Below are 21,415 nucleotides of genomic sequence, written 5' to 3'. Positions count from 1 at the left end.
GCCTCTGAGCTGTGTGCTCCATGGCACTAACATGGCACCAATATCAGGGCAAGAGATACCGCTCGGCACTCAACCTGGAAACTGCTGTTGGGGCCAACTATGTGCCAGGCCCTGGGTCAGGTAGATGGAGCGGACATGGACTCTGGCATTAGGAAGCTCAGAGCCTACTAAGGGAGACCAAAAAAGAGGCAACCAGCTACAACATAGAGCAGTAAAATGATACCGTGAGAGAAGGTCCGTTTCAGGGGAGACAGGTGCAGGAGGCGGGTGCGCCCTCTCTGGGTGTCTCATCAAGTCCAGCGCAGTGCCGGGCAAACAACAGGCATGTAACCTGTGCAGTCGTGACTGCATCTAACCTGTCCCCAGGACTTAGCATCTTCATGCAGGATCCTCTTAGTGTGGAGAAGATCGAAAGAGTCACCTGGACACAGTCAGCTCCCTGACCCCTCACTGGCCTGGGGACCCGGGACCATGGGATTAGGAAGACCTGTACTCCCGGCTGGCCTCCTTATTTGTAACCACTGGGGTTTAGAACTGCAATAAGCAGCTCTTGGGCTCTCGATGAAACTGGAAAAAATAGGGAAGCGGGTCACATTTGGGGGTTTTGGGGTCACATTGTTTTTGGTGCCTGCCTTCTTTTTCCAAGCCCCACGCCACTGCCTGGGATCTGTCATCACCTGGAGCACCCCATGTCCTTAGATGACCTTTGGGGCATCTCTGGAACACTCAGCACACCCCACCCCTCCACCGCCACTGGGCCGTCTCCTTTCACACTTTCTGTCTGTGAGTCAGATTTCATGTTGGCCGGAATTCTAACATTTTTATAACCTATAAGGACTTTAAAATACCATGTTCTTGATACACGGCTTTGACTTCAAATACAAAAATGTCACTATAAGATTAAAAAAATTACTTCCCTTTATAGAGATTAAGTCGAATTCTACCTATAGGGAATTATGGAAAGATTAATTTGGGCATATATAGCTTTCTTCACTAAAACGTTAAAGTGAAATTTTTTGGAAAACTTTCAAATAACTTAATGATACAAAAATGAAAGATTAATTTGGGCTATTAACCACAAGCGATCAGATTGGACTCCCACGGGGCAGTGTTGATCATCTGAAACCTGGGCCAGATGTGGTGGGCTCCCTGACACTGCCCTGGCCCCAGGTCCGGGAGACAAAAGAGGCCCCAGGTCTGGGAGACAGCTGCCCAACACTTTTCCAGACTTCATTGTTTTTCAAATGAAGATGTTGATTTCTATCCAGTTTCTGAAGGTTGTTTCAAGGGCAAGAAGTTGATGAATTCTTTGGTGTGAATGGCTGAATGTTAAGTCTCTGATCTATTTGTATTATAAAGGGATAACCTGTTAATTCAGAGTTGTAACTCTTTACTGAAGGCACTTTAGCAGAAGGGCTTGCCCAAATCCTATGCATGGGCTCTGCTGGGGGTGGGGGTGGGGGTTCGTGGGGAGGTAGGGACCTGGGGGAGTGGGCTGTGTGAAATGGAAAGGACACAGGCTTTGAAATCGGCAAGGACACCTGGGTTTGGGGGTAGTCTCATCACTTACTGACTGTGGGACCTAGATGAGTTCCTTCATCTGTATAAGGGGCTGGACTGGCATTAGAATTAAAGGAAGCAAGGGGTATGAAAGGTCATTGTAAAGTTCAAAACTCTAAAAATGTGAGTTGTGTCAATGACTCCTGCCTACACCCAAGGCTGGTGCTGTTGTTACGAATAGGAAATATGGCGATGGGAGTGTCTGTGAATGCGAATAGATCCCTGCCAGCAGCTCCTAGGAATTTAAATTAGTGAGTTGGGGATGAGGATAGGTGCAGGGAGTTGAGAAATCTACTCCTCCCATCATCTCTAGTCTATTCTGCAGGCCCAGTCTATACCTACAGCAAGCAGCCCGGGTTTGGGGGGACAACCTCAGCCTCATCAATCTGGGTAGAGGCATAAGACAAGTGTGATACAATAGGGTGTCCCAAAAATGTATACACACACTTTGAATGCTTACAAGGCAGTGTTTATTAAAATACATTTCATTTTCAAAATTGAGCTATCAGCTTTTAAAGTGTGTATACATTTTTTGGGACTAACATAACATAACATAACATAACATAACATAACATAACAACATAAATATTTTCCCTTATGTGTGTGCTGAGGAAGAGAGCTAAAGGTGTGGGCTTGGCACCCTACCCTAATAATACCTAGTACTTAGACTTCCAGTTGGCATTACAGTATGACCTAAGCAAAGTGCAACATTTGGCATTAGAGAGGATCAAAGGCCGCAGGGAGGAGGCTGGATTGGAGGCAGGGAAAGAAGAAAGGCTGGCTCTGTCCTCTTTTCTTACTTTGAAAACAAAACAAAAAACTATTGTGTTAAAACTCATTTATGGAGTTTTAACTTGTTCTTACTTATCATTTATCTTGTTCTTTTACCACACACTGGAAGCCTAGTTTAATATTCACTCACATCTAAATTGTATAAAGAACCCACAAACATCAAAATACTGATTGGGTATTAGACATTTGAGCAAAGAAAAATCCATTAAGCACCGGGCTTCATTTTAAGTATATAGCAGAAGCCTCTAAGAAGAAACAAATCAATTAGTAATACACAGCACAATGCTGAAAAACCATGGGATAGACAGCGATTGTACTGGTTTTATTACTGTTGTTAAGCCATCTTGTCTGCTCAACTGAATTCAAAGAAATAAAGCACGATACAAAAGAAAATAAGTTCTCAACTACGGCTGTTAATCGCAATAATGAGGATCTGCCTCATGCTGAAGGCCGAGTGTTAGGTGGTTGTATCACAGAAGAGCACTCAATGGCTCATAAGGACCTTTTGTACCATTTTAAAAAAAATCTTCACCGAGGACATTTTTCCCCACTGATTTTCAGAGAGAGTGGAAGAGAGAGGGAAAGACAGAGAGAAACACTGATGTGAGAGAAACACATCAATTGGTTGCCTCTTGCATGCTCGCCTACTAGGGCCCAGGCCGGGGAGAAGCCTGCAACCTAAGTACGTGCCATTGACTGGAATCAAACCCAGGGCCCTTCGGTCTGCAGGCTGATGCTCTATCCACTGAGCCAAACCGGCTAGGGCCCTTTTGTACCATTTTGATTCTGATCCTTGGAACTGAAATTTACCCTTATCTGTTGACTGGGCTGAACTTCATGGGACCTGTGGTATATTGAACCATTTTGATCACCATCATAGATCCCCTTACATCAAACCAGGTCCAAATTCATCATCCATAATATATACAGCACCATTCTTTATTGTAAATTGGAAAATTTGAATACGTAATGAAAATTAATAAATTATGCTCCTTATTAGGGTGAAGTAAAAATAATGTACATATTGTAGCTATTAGGAGGTTAAAACATTTCTACCATCTGTCTCAACTCTTTAAACAGTGGAGCAGTGCCCCTTCTAGATATACAATCAATGCCCGATGATTGCGTTCTTTTTTTTGATGTTCGCAGTTGTAGAAGCTTAATGCCTAGGGCCATGTATTTGTTGGGAGCTGCAAAATAATGATACTCAAATTAAACCTTTTCTTCTTATTTATCAGTTGGAATACATTTATAAAGCGATGCTTCCTCTTATCTACTATTTGGTTACCCATGCAGGATAAAACTCAATTCTTTCTCCTTATTATAGTTTTCAAGATAATGAATTAGTTATTTATCATCCTCTAAAGTTGACCACCTAGTTGTTTATACATGATATAAATTCTTGAATTTAAACATGTTTTTTAGTTCTAATTGACCCCTATTATCCTTTAGAAGCTGAAAATGTCACATTTTTGATCAGTGGTAAGCCTCCTGAGTTCTTTTGCTTTCTTGCTGTCTGGCATGACAAAATGTGCCTTCCCTAGACCTGGGTTCAGCCATTTTCTCCAAAGTCTTTGTTTCGTTGGGAAAAGGTATTTTAATTGCACACCTTGAAGGCCAGAGACACTTATTGCTACTGGTTGGTGATTGTGTCTAGGGTTCTTTAGTGACAGAACTAGGAAATATCTGTGTGTGTACATATGCATATCAGTATAAACATACACATATATGAAGTACACACACGGATATGACAAAATACCTCATGAGCTCACAATGATTCTTTCTTTTTTATTACTATTTTTTTCTTTATGGGTTAAGGTATTGCATATGTGTTGTTATCCCCTCTTACCCCCCTCTCCCCTCCCCCCACCCACCACAGCTCATGCCCTCACCCCCCTGGTGTCTATGTCCATTGGTTAGGCTTATATGCATGCATACAAGTCCTTTGATTGATCTCTCCCCTTTACCGCTACCCTCCCCTGCCTTCCCTCTGAGGTTTGACAGTCTGATCGATGCTTCTCTGTCTCTGGATCTGTTTTTGTTCATCATTTTATATTGTTCATTATATTCCACAAATGAGTGAGATCATGTGATATTTATCTTTCTCTGACTGACTTATTTCGCTTAGCATAAAGCTCTCCAGGTCCACCCATGCTGTTGCAAATGGTAGGAGTTCCTTCCTTTTTACAGCAGCATAGTATTCCATTGTCACACTGATACTTTCTTTTTTTTTTTTAAACTATTTTTTAAAAAATATTTTTATTGATTTTTTTACAGAGAAGAAGGGAGAGGGATAGAGAGTTAGAAACATCGATGAGAGAGATCAATCAGCTGCCTCCTGCACGCCCCCCACTGGGGATGTGCCTGCAACCAGGGTACATGCCCTTGACCGGAATCGAACCCGGGACCCCTGAGTCCGCAGGCCGACGTTCTATCCACTGAGCCAAACCGGTTTGGCCACACTGATACTTTCAATTCAAATTCAGGATTACAGAGTTTTAATCTCTTCTATATTAATCCATATTTCTTTTTTCCACACTGAGAATCTTGGTTCTTAGGAACATTCTAATAGAATTAAAATATTCTATAATTACTCATTTACTTTTCCAACATTAAGCACACAATAGTATCAGAGTAGTAACACTACCACAATACCATCATCAATATAAAAACCGAGATCTGTTAACATTTTTAAAATATATGTGCTCTCCATTTTCCTATATTCCTTGAAGTTGTATTCTACCTACACTGTTTGGGCATATTGCGGTTGCACATGCTACTCTTTCCTCTTTAGTCCTTGGTCTTCTGTAAATACTATGTGTTTAATGCTTACATCAGTCATGCGGGTGTATCTCCAGGCATTTTGGTTGTCTGAAGCTTGTTTTCAAGTAGATTCTTTAGGATTCATGGGAGGAATACTCTTTGAGTTTTTGGATGTTGATAAAATTCTTTACCCTTGAGTATATTATATGTGCTACTCTGTTTTCTTCTGGCATAAAGTGTAATTGTAAAACACTCTGATGATGATCTAAATTTTATTCTCTAATAAATCACTTGTTTTTTTCCTGAGGTGCCAAAGTATTTTTTTTCTTTAAAGATTTGGTGATTATACTAGAATATTCTGTGTTATTGCTCATTCCTGGCCAATATTCTCAGATGCATACAGTACTCTTTTAATAAGTAGTTTCATTATGAAAGTTTTTCTTGAATTACAGCTTTAAGAATTTGTTTTGGTCCACCTTGGTTTTCGTCTTCAGGCGCTCCTGTTATCTGTGTGTTGCATCTTCTTTGCCTAGCTCTGGTGTATGTCATCTTTTTTATTTTTTAAAAATTTCTTTTTTCACCTTCTAGTTCTTGTAAGGCATTAACTGTTGTGTTTATTTGCTCTTGAATTCCTTCCTAATTTAGTTTTCATCTCTGATTTTTCCCTTTCATTTTACATTCTTTTCTGAGTTCTACCACCTCGTCTCTTATGTTTTGTAATACTGATATGCTATTTTTCATGTCTTATATCATGGTTTTATGGCCATTTAGCTCATTTTGAAATAGGAGGTTATAATTTTGATCTTTTCTGTGGGCATGTATTTTTGTTGTGCTTTCATTTTTCTGTACAGTTATTCTGTCCTCTATGCTCTTTAAAAATTCTTATTGTAATTTTGTATGTGATTTAATCTTGATACTTCTCTGTTATACATTTTTATATGAAATTACTTTTCTAGAACTTTAAGGGTTCAGGAGATTTTCTAACTTCACAGAGCTTCCTTTATACTTCTTGTTATTTTAAAAATATATAGTGCTTAAAAATATGGCAGTTTGCTTCCTAATGTTTCTGGCTCTGTTTCACCCCTCTACCCCCACACACTTTTATCTGGAAACCCTTTTATTTATTTTTTTACCTCTATTATTCCTATATTACTCAATACTGATTTCACTTCCAGAAATGTCTTCCCAGTGTGGGCCCTTCCTGGAAAGGAGGCTTGGTGGCCAGACTGCACTTGTTGCTTCAGATCTTACCATGGGCCCCTTGTACTCATGGGCCACTGGACTGGGCAAAGGGCTCTCAGATTGTCCTTCTGTCATTTCCAGCAAATAGCTGTTAGCTATTTTGGGTTTCTCCTGCTCTCCGGTTGGTAAGACAGCCTGCTGCCTTTCTCACCTTTCTCTTGCTTAGGTGTTGACACTCTGCAGGCCTTGTGGTTGTCTGTGCTTTGTCCTCACCCACCTGTATGTTGGGGCTGGAGGGGAACACCTTATAAACATGTTTGTTGCATGGATTCATGGGTTTTCAGTTCTGATACATGGTTGCTCTGTTTTCATGGAAGGATTCAGAGAGATAAAAGGAACTATGCTGTTACTGCCATCACCGCCATATTCCCAGAATCCTTAGAAAATAATCTTAATGTAGGAATTACTTGAGGTCATTTGCTATGATTAACCCCTTTATACCATCTATCTGATCAGTTCCTCGCCTGTATTCCAATTCCTGGGGCTGTAGGGTTTTTCAGATTTCACCTCATTGACATTGTCAATGACCATGGCCTAGCACAGGGGTCCTCAAACTTTTTAAACAGGGGCCAGTTCACTGTCCCTCAGACCGTTGGAGGGCCGGACTATAGTTTAAAAAAAAAAACTATGAACAAATTCCTATGCACACTGCACAGATCTTATTTTGAAGTACAAAAACAAAATGGGAACAAATACAATATTTGTATTTGCATGTGGCCCGCGGGCCGTAGTTTGAGGACCCCTGGCCTAGAAGCTGCTGCTACATCATGCAGCTCACTAAGTAGAATTTAACTCTTTCTTCATAGTGCCACCCAGACTTAGCTAGATGTTCTGTTTGACCCTTCGCTAAATGGCGTCAGATGTAAATATTTTATACTGACTCACTTTCTCCTCTCTCTACTGTCAGATATCTTTTCTTAGTGTTCATGCTGCTGTTTTCTTACGTTTAATCTATTTTATACCCAATGCTGGGTGAGGGTGTGAAAGTGGCCCTAAACCTCTCTTGCGTATCAGGCGGAGGGGCAGCTAGACGCAGGAGCCTTTATTTTATAGTTTTGGAATGCATGTATATTTCGAAACTTATATTTGGCGGATGGTAGAAGGCACGGGAAGTGTAATCTCAGATAAAAGGATGCTACAATGGCTGTGAGCAAACAGGGCTAGGAATCTGTGGGCCATTCAAGTTCAAGGTGTTTAGTTACATTGCATTTATGTAGCACCTCCATCCTCCAGTAAGTTTAGCTTTTTACAACTGTTAGGTCAGTAGATAGGAAAGGGGGAAGAATGATTACTTGTGTCTCATCAGATAGGCCATAGTGTGGACAGGTGACCAAGTGGCCTGCGGTTACAGAGGAAACCTGAGGCTGAGGTGGGCACGTGGGCACGTGCAGTTATGTGTTCAGCAGCACCGTTTTTAGTTGATGCATTTTCCGTGTTGTTCTAGTTAGTTTTTCAGACTGACTGTGTGTATACTTGCACGTGCTTGCATACACACACACACCCCGTTCATTTATGCAAAGCTTTCTGGTCGTTTCTCTCTTGGGGTGTCTTTTGATGAAAAGTTAGCAGGTGGTAACATCAGTAATTGTAACACTAGCCCTGTCTTTTGTACTGGCTGTGCTCACACACATGATCTTTTCTCCCTCTGACATCATTGGCTCCTTTGCTCTCACACAGATCCTCTAGACCAGTGATTCTCCACCGTCCTAATGCCGCGACCCTTTAATACAGTTCCTCATGTTGTGCTGACCCCCAACCATAAAATTATTTTCGTTGCTACTTCATAACTGTAATTTTGCTACTGTTATGAATCGTAATGTAAATATCAGATATGCAGGATGTATTTTCATTGTGACAAATTGAACATAATTAAAGCGTAGTGATTAATCACAAAAACAATATGTAATTATATATGTGTTTTCCGATGGTCTTAGGCGACCCTGTGAAAGGGTCATTCGACCCCCAAAGCGGTCGCAACCCACAGGTTGAGAACTGCTGCTCTAGACGGACAGGATGCCTGAGAATGCTGAGGTCTCCCAGGAATAAAGGCCAGAGGCCCAGGGCCCTCTCTGCTGGGAGACAGACATTGTTTCACTGAGAGGAACCTCCCAGTGAGTGAGCTCCCCAACAACAGGGCAGCAAGTCAGGGCTGTTGAGATAAAAGCTGCTTTCAGAACTGAATTACCCTAAACAGTTCTGACACTGGCAATCCGAGGGAGTTTCTAATGGCGCCTGGGATGGCTGCTGTGCTGTGCTCTTAGCCACCCCTGATCCCTGAGGGAACGTCAGTAACACACGAGAGAAGAGAAAGGTCACAGGGAAAAACACTATCCTGAAAGCAGAACTGTCAAAATTAAGTTAAGGGACGCCTTGGGGCTAATTTGGTTATCCCCAAGTTGGCTTCAGGCCAGAGCTGTGTTAAGTATGTGCTATTGAGATGGGTGCTGCGGACTCACCCATCTGGTGGTTACAAATAATGGATGTGGTTTGAGAATTAAGTGGGAAATGGTGGTGGTCCAAATCTGAGCTTTGCCACACTCAGGCCTGAAGCGTCATTGATTTCTGCCTTAATCTGCTCTGTCCTCAGACTGGGGAGAGAAAGCCTTGGTCTAGGGCTTGACCACTGGGCTATATTAGTGGGGTTTGCTCACTCCTGTTGTAAGGTCCCCTGGCTCCTGAGAGAAAGGCAACACTGTGGGGAGCCAGACCCCTCCCGGCTTCATTCTTAGTAGTCCTTGCTTATTGTTTGGTTCTAGGCCACGAAGGGTGAAAGCCTTGCAGGGCCATTGTGACTGTAACACCTCTGGCAGGTGGGCTGCCGGAGGTGCAGGAGCCCAAGAGGCCTTGCGATTTGGAGCTAGGAAGAAAGCATGTCCTGGCTCCTGGGTCTGGGTCCAGACCCTCTAAGATAAACTGGAGAACAGGGACACGTGAAAGAGGGACATCCAAATGTCAAGAACAGAAAGAAAAGTAGTGGGTGGAGCAAGTAGGACCACACTAGCACACACTCATATTTGGACACCCACACCCACATTACTGAAACCCAAGGAGCCACGCAGTCTATAAGAAAACGCTTGAATCCTGCTCCTCAGCAGTGTGGACACTCCACTGACCCGATGGCTAATGGAACTGATCAGTTGATTGACTGAATGGATTCATTACTAGAATCAAAGACATAAAGCTGGTTGAAGGAAAAGAAATAGTCCTATTTTCCAGGGAGCTATTCTGGAGAGTTTTTATGACTCTTAGTTAGAATGCTGGATAAGCTTGAGCTATGCCTTATTTTCCTTAGCTGTGAACATTGATCTTGGAAGAGGATCATTCAACCTGCCAGTTATTTAATAAATTATAATTAAATGAATAAAATTTGCTCTCAACAGTTATTATGAAGAAACTGTCGACATTCACTATAAAAACCAAATCAGCCATCCCAGATCCAATGGCCTGGAATTTTTTTGAAAATATATCTTTCTCCACACACCCTGCCTGCCCTTCCCTCACCGCTTCTCCAGGAACTGCCAACAGCCATGTGAGCATGGAGGGATGACTCTTTCCCGCTTGAGCTTTCAGATGAGAACCCAGCCCTGGCTAACACCTAATTGTAACCTTCTAAGAAATTATGAAGCAGAGGACTCAGCTGAGCTATTGCTAGTTTCCTGACCCACAGAAACTAGTATAATTAATGTGTGTTATTTTAAGCCACCACATTTATGGTCATTTATTATGAAGCAATAAATAACTATCCAGTCACCCCAAAGCCCCGGCCCAGCAGCCAGTACGTTCTTTGGCCTCCTCATTTGTGTGAGCACCCAGCGTGGAGGGCACTGGCTGGGCCAGTCCTTCCCAGGGCCCTCTCTCTCTTCCCTGACTCAGTCATGGCTACGGTAATGCCACCTCTCGTTGCTTTTCCTCTTCCCCGTGAAGGAGCAAGTGGGAAGAATCCCCTCTTGTGCCCTAGAATCAGCATTTCAGCCTTTCCCCTCCTAGTTCCCCTGTCCAGCTGCGGGCCTAGATGAATTTAAACAAAATGACAGCTGCTCAGGGCACTGAGGCTTTGCTGTAGCAAACAGAGAGCGAACAGACTCGGAGGGGAGGCAGCGTGGTTTTGAGGCAGGACCAGCAAGTCTGGGAGGATGATAATTAAAAGGGGACTTCCCAAATAATAAGCGCTTAATGCACTTGCACTGATGGTCTTGAAGCTAAATGATCTTAATCAAGGCGTGCAGAGACCAGAGTTCCTGGACCATTTGTTGTCTCCCACTTATGTAACCTTTCACTGAACCAAAGGGGGAAAAACATGTTTTCTCAGGCCAGCCAGGCGAGAGGATGACAGAATCCTCTCCGTGGCTAAGAGGAGCCGGGGCATGGTGTTAAGCTGTTTGATCTTCATTTGCCATAACTCCAACACTACTCTATAGTGTTAGATTAGAGGTTTGTGAGGTGTTTTGGAGTCTGTCAGAGCTGGATAATGCTACACTATTTCTCCAGTGGGGCCCAGGGTCAGGCAGTTCTAATGTAACACTATTGATTCCTGGCTTTCTCAAAGGATACTGGATTTCTTTTAAAGAAGGATGATCAGTTCAGGATAATTTGCAAAGCATCCATCTTGGATGAGATCTTGTCACCCTCTAGGGGAGGATAAAGTCAGAGCCATGGAGTGGGGTCCTGTCCTAACTCCGCGTGTGTGTGTGTGTGTGATTGGAAATTGGAATGGGAACCAGTCTTTCTTGTGCTGGGAGAGCAGTGGCTTCATCTCAGGCTTATGTGAGCCCAGCTCTGGGTGGCACAGTTTCCAGGAGGGACACTTGGACTCATTCCCAGAGACAGGCCCCAGAGCTTGGCACAGAGCAGGCACATAGCGCATGCTGGTGAAAATAAACTTAGCGCTCTCTCTCTCTCTCTCTCTCTCTCTCTCTCTCTCTCTATATATATATATATATATATATATATTTTAGAATTGGGATTCAGGAAATTGTGAAAACATCAACTAGAAAGCAATGATATCTTCTGCAGTGAACCCTGAGGCAAATCTCCTGACTGGAAAGAGGAAAGAGTGGACCTGGAAGCGGCAAAGCTTCTGCTTTGTACTGTGGCCAGCGACAGGCAGCGAGGGGATGGCTCCTAGGGGGCGTGGAGTTAGGGCGGGAAGACTTTGGAGTGAGCTGGTCCCTGGCTTTGCAGTTTACTGGTGGGGCAAGTCCCAAAGCCTTTCTGATTCTGTTTCCTCAGTTCTGCACTGGGGAAAGTAATCGTGGCTCACATAAGCCCTGGACACATATTCTCTCACGTGATCCTTTCATCACACCTATGGGATGTGAACACCATGTTTTAAGGTGGGGAAACAAAGACTCAGAAAGGAGAAGGGAGTGACTTACAGGAAGTGGCACAGCTGGGACTTGAACAAAGGCAGTCAGTGCTCTAAAAGCTGTGCCATGCTGCTTCCGAGGGGGGTGCGGGGCGGGGGGGGGGGCGGGGGAGGTTGGAGGGATCAATGAGATATGCTGGATGTGCTTAGTCACTGTGGGCAGGTGAAAGGAGGCAGCCTGCGGACACGGAACATTCACCGGGCAGCTCTGCTGCAGGCGGCACTCTGCCGGGGAGCCTCCAGTTCTAACCTGCCACCTGTGGACATGCAACAGAGCAGCCCCTGCGCCTCGGTGCTGGCCACCCGTTAGGGAGGTGGACTGGCTCTCCCGCGTGCAGAGCTGCTTGCACTGGACAAGCCTCCTTAACGTCAGTAATGGGGATCATGAATCCGAATTAGTTCCACGCCAGCTCTCTTCCTGGAGCGTTTGGGGGAGAGAGGCGCAGTGAAATAAAGAGTGACATCCTAATTAGGAGGGCGCACCTGCTGCAGTGACTGGGCACCCAGGAACCTTGTTCAGGCTGGTGCTTCCTGCGTCATCACTAGTTTGCTATAAATAGACGAGAATCTAAAATTAGTAAAACAGGAGAGAACATGAGGCTCTCGGTGCAATAGTAGGCCAGCTGAGCAGGAAAATGGTCAGTGCCTAACAGTTTCCAGGAGTTGTATCTGTGGCCCCACGCCTGCCGAGCTCTTCGAGTTGCCACCCCAATAGAATGGGTGCTGACTGAGTGTGGGCCACATGCACCAGTGAAGGCTGGAGCCACAGAGGGCCGCCAGTTTGCTGCAGTGATCAGCTCTCTTGCCTGTGCGTGGTGCATTGTGTGCCTAGAGCACTGTTTTGAATATTAGTGAAGATGCACGTGTGCTCTGTTTAACCAAAAACTGACATTAGAAACAGGAGTTTGAGAGGTTGGAGATTCCTCCAGGAGACCTTTTCAACAGTGGGATTCTTTTAAATCAGGGGTGGGGAACGTCCAGCCAACAGGCTGTATAAGGCCCACAAAGTCATTTGGTCTGGCCTGCCAAGGCATTAGGGGTGAGTTAATTAAACGTTTGACCAAATACAGCAGGCTAACTTTTAAGCTGATACTTTTGTATGGCCCATGGATGATATTATAAATAGCCAAATGGCCCTTGGCAGAAAAACGGTTCCCCACCCCTGCTTTAAAATTTATCACAACTGTATCCTTCCAAATGTTATTTGGCTTAGGAGATTTTCGTTTTCTATGCGATATAAAAGCCATTCTTTAGCCTTTTATATCAGTTGTAAAATTTCGGGCAAAGTTACTTAATCTCTGTGGGCCTCGGTCACCCCATCTGTAAAAGGAGGATCATATAGTACCAGTAACCGAGAGACCGCATATGAGAGAGCCCACTGCAGCTGCTGGTGGGCCTGGCTGGGCCTGCAGGGCCTGAGCGCAGAAGGCTGCGCTGGAACGAAGACCCCAGGGCGTGAAAGGCCAGGCTCTGAGCAAGGGGCTGGCCCCGCAAAGCCTGCTTTCCAGCAATGCCGTCATCCCCAGAAGGCATGCTTAGAACATAATGGCTCTCGCTACAAATTCTATTAACTCTAATAGTTGTTCTGTGGTGAATGGATAATGCGTTTAGCAGAAATAGACCCAATCAATTTATATGAAACACATAAAACTTTCTCATTGGAATTGGCATCTGTTCTTGAATCACAGGAGCGTATGTGGGAACGGACAGCCTGTCACCCTCACTTCTGGGCACATTCACCGTGTCCTGGGTTAATTAGAGAGCTGGGCCAGATAACACTCGGGCTCCCTTACGCCATACCCTTCACCCTCAGACCACGGGGCTGGGGATGGGGAAGGACGTGGAGACTGTCTACTTCAAACCTTGACTTTAAAAAATACCAGTTTTCCCGCCCTGGTCCGTGTTCACGTTGGCCCCTCTTAGATGAGCTCTGTTATCTCTGTTATCTGGTGACACATCCAGGCACCAGACGAGGGATGCCCAGGATCACAGCTGGCTAGTGCAGGCCTGCCCAGGCCAGGCCCAGGGGTTCTGACTCCCGGTCCAGTGCTCTTTTCATGATCCCACTCAGAAAACGGTAAACCAACTGTCACCAACCAACTCGGAGGCAAGACTGTGGTTTGAGCCAGGACTCCATGAATTGTGGTGGCTTGTGGGTTGGGCCCAAGGTTCAGGCCGGTTCTCAATTAGACTGAGCAGATCCCTTTCCGCTCTCCCTACACAGCCCGAGGAGAGAGGGGTACGGAAGCGGAGGCAGGTCACAGGACAGGGGTCCCGCCTGTCCTTACCTGGGCTTTCAGAGAGAGACAGGATGGCGAGCCTGCTCCCACCGCCTCACCACTAATGCTCATTAGAGAGAGAGGGAGAGCGCCCGGAGCTCAGTGATTGCATTATCCCAACCATTTGGTTAGTGTAATTGTATGTGCAAAGCTGACAAATGTAATTTTCTCAGACTTAATACTTGTCCCATTTTCTGTTTTTTTTTCTGATTAGCTAGTGACTCAGGCTTCCGAGAATGCTTCGTGAGGCACCTGGCCGGGCTTTTCCCTGCCAGGCCCTCATTGGAGGGGAGGGCTGGCTGGAGGGGGGCAGTGAGGGCGGGGGGAGAGACGAGGTGTATTTAGGGAGATTTGGAAGCTCTGTGAGTGAGTCTCCCGAAACTGCCTCGGTGTTTTCAGGCGATGCCTTAGCCAGCTGCCCCGTTCCAGCCCAGCAGAAACAGACAGCGCTGAACTTTGGCAGGAAAATCTTATCTTGTCTCCTCTGACAATTGATTTGTTTACTGATCATGCAGGGGATCTCAACTGGGACGCACTACCCCTCTTTGCATTTTTGGTGTTGATCTGTGGGTTGGAGACTTGGATACTCAGAAGCAGCTCAGCTGGCTGAAATAAAATGTAGATTTCAGGTCCCCTTCCTTACCAGCTGTGGGCCACGTACATTCTTCCAGATCGTCTTCCTCCTCCCTACAGTGGGAACAGCAGTAGCTGGCCCTGGGCAGTGAGGATGGGAGGAGCTGACATGTGGAACACCCTAGCCAGGGTCAGGTGTGCTCATGGATTACTACTTTCCTTCCCTTGCCCCCGGGGCCCCAGCCCTCCTGTCCTCTCTAGGGGGCCTCCCAGGTAGGATCTCTAAGTTTGGGTTAAGTTGCAGGCTGTGATCTCCCCGTTCCCAGGCCACTTGGCTCCCTTGGGCCAGAAGCTCCAGAGCAATGAGTACGTGGCCCACAGCTGGTAAGGAAGGGGACCTGAAATCTACATATTTTTTTTTCCCCCTGTTGTGCTGGTCGCATGGAAGGTGGGTGTCAGGCCAGTGTTTGCCTGGTGATCATTTGAGTGGGTGTGGCCCTGACCTAGGCCTCTCCATGAGCCTGTTGGACCCCTCCTCCTCCAGGACCCTCCTCCTCCAGGACCCTCCTCTGCAGCACTTCTCTCCCATAGGCATGTAACTGGACTGTAATCATTGTCTACCTGTTCTCTCCTTTTCTAATCTGTGAGTTCTCTGAGCTCCTGGCTTGGATCTGGTCCTGCTCAGCATTTCTGAGCACTGGCCTGCCCTCAGAGGAGTCTGCTGGAACTGTGGGCTCAACATGGATCCAGGGGCAGCCAGCCTCCTCTCCCTGACCGTGAGCCTGAGTCCTGGCCGGTGCTGATGCAGAGGGCCCAGTGGACCTGCTCCCCTCCCCCTGTAAATCCTCTTGAAGACAGAGGCACCCCCACCACACACCACTAGGGTCCACAGCAAGGTGGGACCGGGAGTCTGTCAGGCTGGGGGAGAGACGCCTCCCGCTACTGAAACACAGCAGGGGAAGGGGAGTTGGGAGCCTGCCTCGGCTTCTCCCTCACCTGAGCTGCTCCCTGATGTGGCAGTGGGTCCTGGGGAAGCACTAGCTCTTTATTGGGTTCTCTAAAGCCTACTGAGGAGCCTACTGAGGCTGAGTGTCTTCTTCCCTTTGAGTTGGGGTTGCTTCAGAAGGAGACCCAATGCTGACCCACAGCCATCTGCCCATCACCCTGCTCTGAGGCTGGGCCACTCAGTAGAGGAAGCTGTGTTCTAGCCATTGTCATCTCCAGCCTCTCAGGCAGCCACTCACTTCTAATTTTATCTGGAGGTGGAAGGGGAAACCAATGCTTTTGAGCCGCTGTGCGATTTCATTAGTCTGAATGGCCACTGGCCAGGCCCTTATCGATCAGCCCTGTAGGGACAGTGGGAGTTTATATGGCAATAAACCCGAGTCAGGCTGGGTGGATGGCAGGTTTCTGAATGCCGGCTGCAGGGGAGCCAGCAGCTGACATCTGAGAACCGAGCTCAACATTAAGTGCCTACCAGTCGATCAGTAAGTGTTTCCGGAACTCCCGCCATGTACCCAGTGCTGGTGGTTAGGCAGGCGGTGGCTTGCCCTGACGTTTGCTTAGTATGTCCTGAATCTATCACAGGAGCCATGGTTGACCAAGGGCTGGGAAGTCAGGGAGGTACTTCCTCCCTTCTGGGATGAGGTTCAGGGAAGACCGCTCAACAATGAAAGCAGGTCCTCCTTCGTGTGAGGCGGTTTCATGAGCCATGAACCACGAGGCAGGGGTGGGAAACAGAGACTGCGGTGTGGAAAACTGGAAAGGTATTTTGAGGTTCCAGTTAAAGGAGAAGAGAGGAAGGGGGAGGTAATGGGAAAAGCCATGAATTCTTTCCCTGGTCTGGAGCTGCGAGGTCAGGCATGAGCGAGGATGGGATAGTTAGTCCTTTGGTAGCTTTTCGGAGGAAAGGAAGAATGTCTTCAAACACAAAGCAAAGCTAATACTTAATACGTTGAGAGTCAATGGATTCAATGTAATTTGCAGCAAATAAGGATTTCACATTTATAAGCAGAAATGAGAGATTTATCATTTATCTATCGGCATTACCTTTTACAGGAGGAAGTGTGGTGAATGGTGGGCTGTGCTCCTGCATCTCCAGGTTACTCATGTTGAGAGAGTCCTCAGTGCCCAGGCCCATCGCCCACCTGGGGAACCCTGACCTGCGGCTGTGGCCCAGAGGCCTTCATCCGCTTCCCTGGGGCTGGCTCACGGAGCTAATAACTGCCGAGGAACATCATGCTGGGGCTTGAGACCGATCCCAAATGATGCCCTGTACAAAGAGTAGCTGAGAAGTCACTCCGTGGTTTAGGGCACGAGGCTGAAGAGGCCTGTGTTGGAAGCGGCAGAAGCCCCTTGAGCGATCCTTCATCCCAGGACTGCTGAATCAAGCAACGTTGAGGGGAGCCAAGCTCTGGAAATGTGTTGGACCTGATGCTCTGGGGGCTTTACCCATGATGGGCTAGCCTGCCTTCCTGCAACAGATGACCTTGGGCTTGGGCCAATCCTCTTTATGTGGAGGAAAGATCTGAGGGAAGGTTTGCTTTGTTCAGTGAATGGAGACTGGTGTCAAGGGGCTGAGGTGAGGAGAGGTCACCAGCCTGGTTCTCTGCTTGTGCCAGGGCCTGGGTGTTCCCCGTGCATGGAGGAGTGCTCCTTCTTACACCTTTCAGAAGCTCTGTAGTAAGAGAACCAGCTTCTTCTTGGAGCCCCATAGCCAAAGTGCAAGCAATGTCCCTTATAAAGGTTGACATCTTATTCTTTAAACTTAGCTCCCCATCCCGATCATAGCACCCACCTTACTTCTGCCTTTTGCAACAAATAATCACTTTGCTCAAATTTGTAAGTTGCACCCTTACCTGTAGGGTCAAAGATGGGGGTCTCTCTTGGTGTATTTTCCCAGAGTTTCATCTCCTTGTTGGGGTTTCTCTCAAACAGATTTCTTGACTTGGGTGCTGTCTTCTGCAGCATCTTGTCCTCCCCACTGACTGGAACAGAGAAGACCCCATTGGTTGAGTTAAGTGAGGCTCTGCTGTAAGGAGGTGCGCATGCCCCAGGGAAGGTGGGAGAAAGTGGCTTAGGTGAAGGAGGGACAGTGAACCCGGGTAGTCAGGGTGGGAACAAGTGCCGGGGGCTGGGTGGACTCACTGGTGAGGTAGCAGTCCAGGCTGATGGAGATATTGTCAAAAGCCACGGTGGCTCTGGATCCTTGTCCCCACCATGCGACAATCTGCAGCCAGAACCTGTACATGCGTTAAGAGGAGTGTGTGTGAGGAACAGCCTGGATTGGCCACATCTTAGGACTCAGTGTCCAGCAAACAGGTGCCGAGACCCTGCTCATGATCAGGGTTCATTGGCCTTCCCTGTCTCAGAGCGGCTGTACGAGGAAGCAGTCAACATCTCCCCCTACTTCTCCAGCACAACGCACTGCCCTGTCCGAGGGACTGTTCCACATGTTAATCCAATTTGGAACTTGGTGCTCAGGTCTAGAACTCCAGGAGGGGAGAGCTTTCACTTTCTGGGTGTGCAGGGTGGGTGGACATGGGTAGGCCTGATGTTCCCAGCGGAGTTGAAGTCATTGTGAAAATACTGAAATGCTTCTGTACCAATTGAGAAAGAGCCACTGTTCCCTGACGGTCCCCTACCTGTTGCTGCAGGCTGCCCTGCTCCTTCCCTGGTGCCCCCTGGATTTCACACAGCGGGGGTATCAAGGATTTGGTGTCCAGCATCAGTTCCCACTGGGGTTGGTCTGTGTAGTGCCCAACTGGTTGTTAAATATTAAATGATTTGATTCTGAGCCTTGGGGGTGTTGGTAAACAACACAGAGTGGGCCATAAGCATTAACAATAAACACACTGAGATATCATCACTTTCCACCTCTCTCATAGCCTTGCAGGTCAAGGACTGTGGCCAGGGAAGCTTGAGGGTAGGCTAAAAAGAACACACCTTCAGTTCATTTGTCTCCTGGGGAGCCGTCCTCCTGGAAGGCTGTCAGCCAGATCATTCCTGCTGTGAAGTGAGAGTTTCCTGAGAGCTTTAAAAACCTTCCCCCTTTCAAAGTCAATCCAGAATGACCTGCAGGAGGCTGTGCAGTCTCTGGTGTACGTGTTAAAGAGAGGGAACCCATGCCCCAATGGGTGACTGAGTTAACCACATGTAGGATGGCCATTCCATGGAATGCCCCTCCCCAATACAAAAGGATGGACTAGATACAGGCTGTAAATTGGATGGAGCTGAAAAACATTATGCTGAGTTAAAGACATCAGACTATAAGTTAAAGACCTCATGATTCCATTCATAGAAATTACTCCATTTATATGAAACTAGAGGCCCAGTACACAAAATTTGTGCATGGGGGAGAGGGGTCCACTCAGCCTGGCCTGCACCCGCTCACAGTCCAGGACCCCTTGGGGGATGTCTGACTACTAGCTTAGGCCCACTCCCCACTCCCGCCACCACCGCTGTGCTCACCAGCTGTGAGCCCGGTTTCTGACTGAGCAGCACTCCCCCTGTGGGAGTGCACTGACCACCATGGGGCAGCTCCTGTGTTGAGCATCTGACCTCTGGTGGTCAGTGTGCATCAAAGTGACTGGTTGTTCTGGTCATTCCACCATAAGGGTCACTTAGGCTTTTATTATATAGATGTCTAGAATAGGCAATTCTATGGACAGAAAGCAGATCAATGACTGCTTATGGCTGGGAGTCGGTACAGTATTGACTGAAAACCAGCCCAGGGTTCTTTCTGGGGTGATGACACTATTCTAACATTGGACTGTGGTGCTCTCTGTACAATTATACATTTGCTAAAAGTCATCAACATGCACACCTGTAGCTCAATAAAGCTGTCAGTACAAAAAAGAGAGAGAAGGAACCCAGATAATAGAATGGGCAGCCAGGGGTAGCAAGAGCAGAAAACCAGCGTGTTGGCCAGAATGGGAGACTGAAGGGTTGGAGACAGCGGGACAGAGAGGGCAGAGGAAGCACAGGACACAGGCCTATGGGGGATTCTAAGAGAAATCCGACAGGAATACTGAATTCAAGTTGCTTACTGTCTAATGGAGAGATGAAGAGTGTATACATACATCAGTGTAGAATAGGTAGAGGGAGGTAAATGCCTCTATAGACATGAGGTGTGGGTAAAATCCTCTGAGAGCTCAGAGGAAGGAGGAAGTCCACCAGGCTGGGGAGGTGGGGAGCATTTCTCAGGGCAGGTGGTATTTAAGTTGGTGTTGAAAAAAGAAAAGGACTCAAAGGTGTGGGGATGGAGGGCAGTGAGGAGAGGGCATTCTCAGTCGAGGAACTGAAGTGAGGGATGTGTCAGAGCAAGTCAGGGCCCCTCTGGCTCAGGTGTGAGAGGTATGGAAGGAGGTAGAGATGGTGAGAGGCACATGTGTATCACACACCTTCAGTGGCTTCTCCGAGTCTTGGCAAGATTACAGCTCTAGTTCCCCAGATCTCCATGGAGCACATGGTCCATAGTTGAGTTCCTGGCCTGAGCCTAGCTGCCTCAGGACACAGTAGGCAGAGCTGCCTGATGCTCCTACACAACTGTGGGTAAGGGGCCCACAGCCACCTTCCTGAGTCTCCCCTTTCTGATGAGGTCATCTCCTAATCTGACATCCATAGGCCAAGGGCCACGCTGGGCACTGATTTCAATGCTGAGCTGCATCATGGGTGTGCCATCCCTATGGGCCTGGGGTACCTGAGCCAGTAAATGATATATGTGTGCCCATCAAGCATGGGGAGAGGGGGACAAAAACTCCCGTTTTCCCCTAAATGGGCCCTTCTGGAGAAACTGAACATCTCCCCTCCTATCTGCTTTATTATCGAGAGATTAGAGCTGCAAAGTTCTCAACCAGCCAATGGAACTCTTAGCATGGACAACATGATGCAGGCTGGGGCCGGGATGGTTTCTAAATAGAAGAGTTTCTAAGTGCTTTGTAAGGCAACGGCGATGACAGCTGCTGTTTAAAAGAGTTTGATTGACACTTGGAATTGCACATATTTTGAGTCAGGAACACTCACAATAATCAGGGAAGACTCAATCAGATGTCGAATCAGATGTCGAATCAGCTGTAAACATGCGATGCTGCTTCTGTCTACCTAGGAAGCCAACCCATCCCTACAGGCTCCAGATTCCAGAGGCTACAGGGAAGGGGCAGGTGGGGGAATGGGTGTGGGTAGGGCAGGGGTGAAGCAGAGGCAGTTTGGGAATGGGGTCTGGGGATGGTAGGTGATGGGGCAGGAAGGAGACAGAAGAACAATCTAGGAGTTTCTTTTCTGTGGGGGCCACTGGCCAAGAGGTGGCCACTGGGGCCACCAGATTCAGGCTACTCTACTTTGCATGGTAGCTGGTTGTGGGTCTTTACCTGAACCTCAGGTGGAGAAGAGAGTGCTCCTAGCTCTGCTCAGCCTCTCCCTGATGGAGGTGGGTGAGGCTTCCTCAAGGCTCTCACAGTCGTTCTGGCCCAACCACTCTTTTCTGTTGACCACACCCCAATCCAATGCAGATACCAGGCTACTCTCCAGAGTGGGCCATGGCCTCATGCTTCAGTTCTGGCATGTGCCCCGGGGACTCCTCTGGGATGAAGAGGAAGTTCTAGCATGTACTGGGCTGAGTGCTCCGGGTCCGAGGGCAAGTTCTAGCAGGTACCAGGTGAGCTGCTCTGGGTTTGAGGGAAAGCCAGGTCTATTCCTGTCAGGATCGCAGGGGCCAGGTGGGGTAATGAACATACAGGTTACTCTGCTGCCCCTTCCCCAAAGCCTTAGCTGTGTGTGGAGGAAGGGAGCTGAGCCCCCATGGCCAGAAAAGCCATGCCCTCCCTCTCCGTGGGCAGCTGGG

The 21,415-nt window shown here is 47.3% G+C and overlaps 1 protein-coding gene across 1 annotated transcript in view; it reads right to left on the bottom strand.

Annotated features, from left to right (window-relative positions):
- The window catches only part of LOC308525922 (ALK tyrosine kinase receptor-like), a gene marked incomplete at both ends in the record, with an annotated part of 170,439 nt that overhangs the window by 21,093 nt on the left and 127,931 nt on the right, over nucleotides 1–21,415 (bottom strand). Inside the window, 2 exons of the mRNA XM_081100794.1 lie at nucleotides 17,433–17,561; nucleotides 17,722–17,816. Of these exons, the coding sequence (XP_080956920.1) occupies nucleotides 17,433–17,561; nucleotides 17,722–17,816 (224 nt within the window). The remainder of the gene's footprint in view (nucleotides 1–17,432; nucleotides 17,562–17,721; nucleotides 17,817–21,415) is intronic.

The sequence above is a fragment of the Myotis nattereri genome, assembly GCF_964212035.1.
Source record: "Myotis nattereri genome assembly, chromosome: 10".
Taxonomy (NCBI): domain Eukaryota; kingdom Metazoa; phylum Chordata; class Mammalia; order Chiroptera; family Vespertilionidae; genus Myotis; species Myotis nattereri.
Note: the sequence above shows the minus strand (reverse complement) of the source record. Positions and strands in the feature narration are given on the sequence as shown.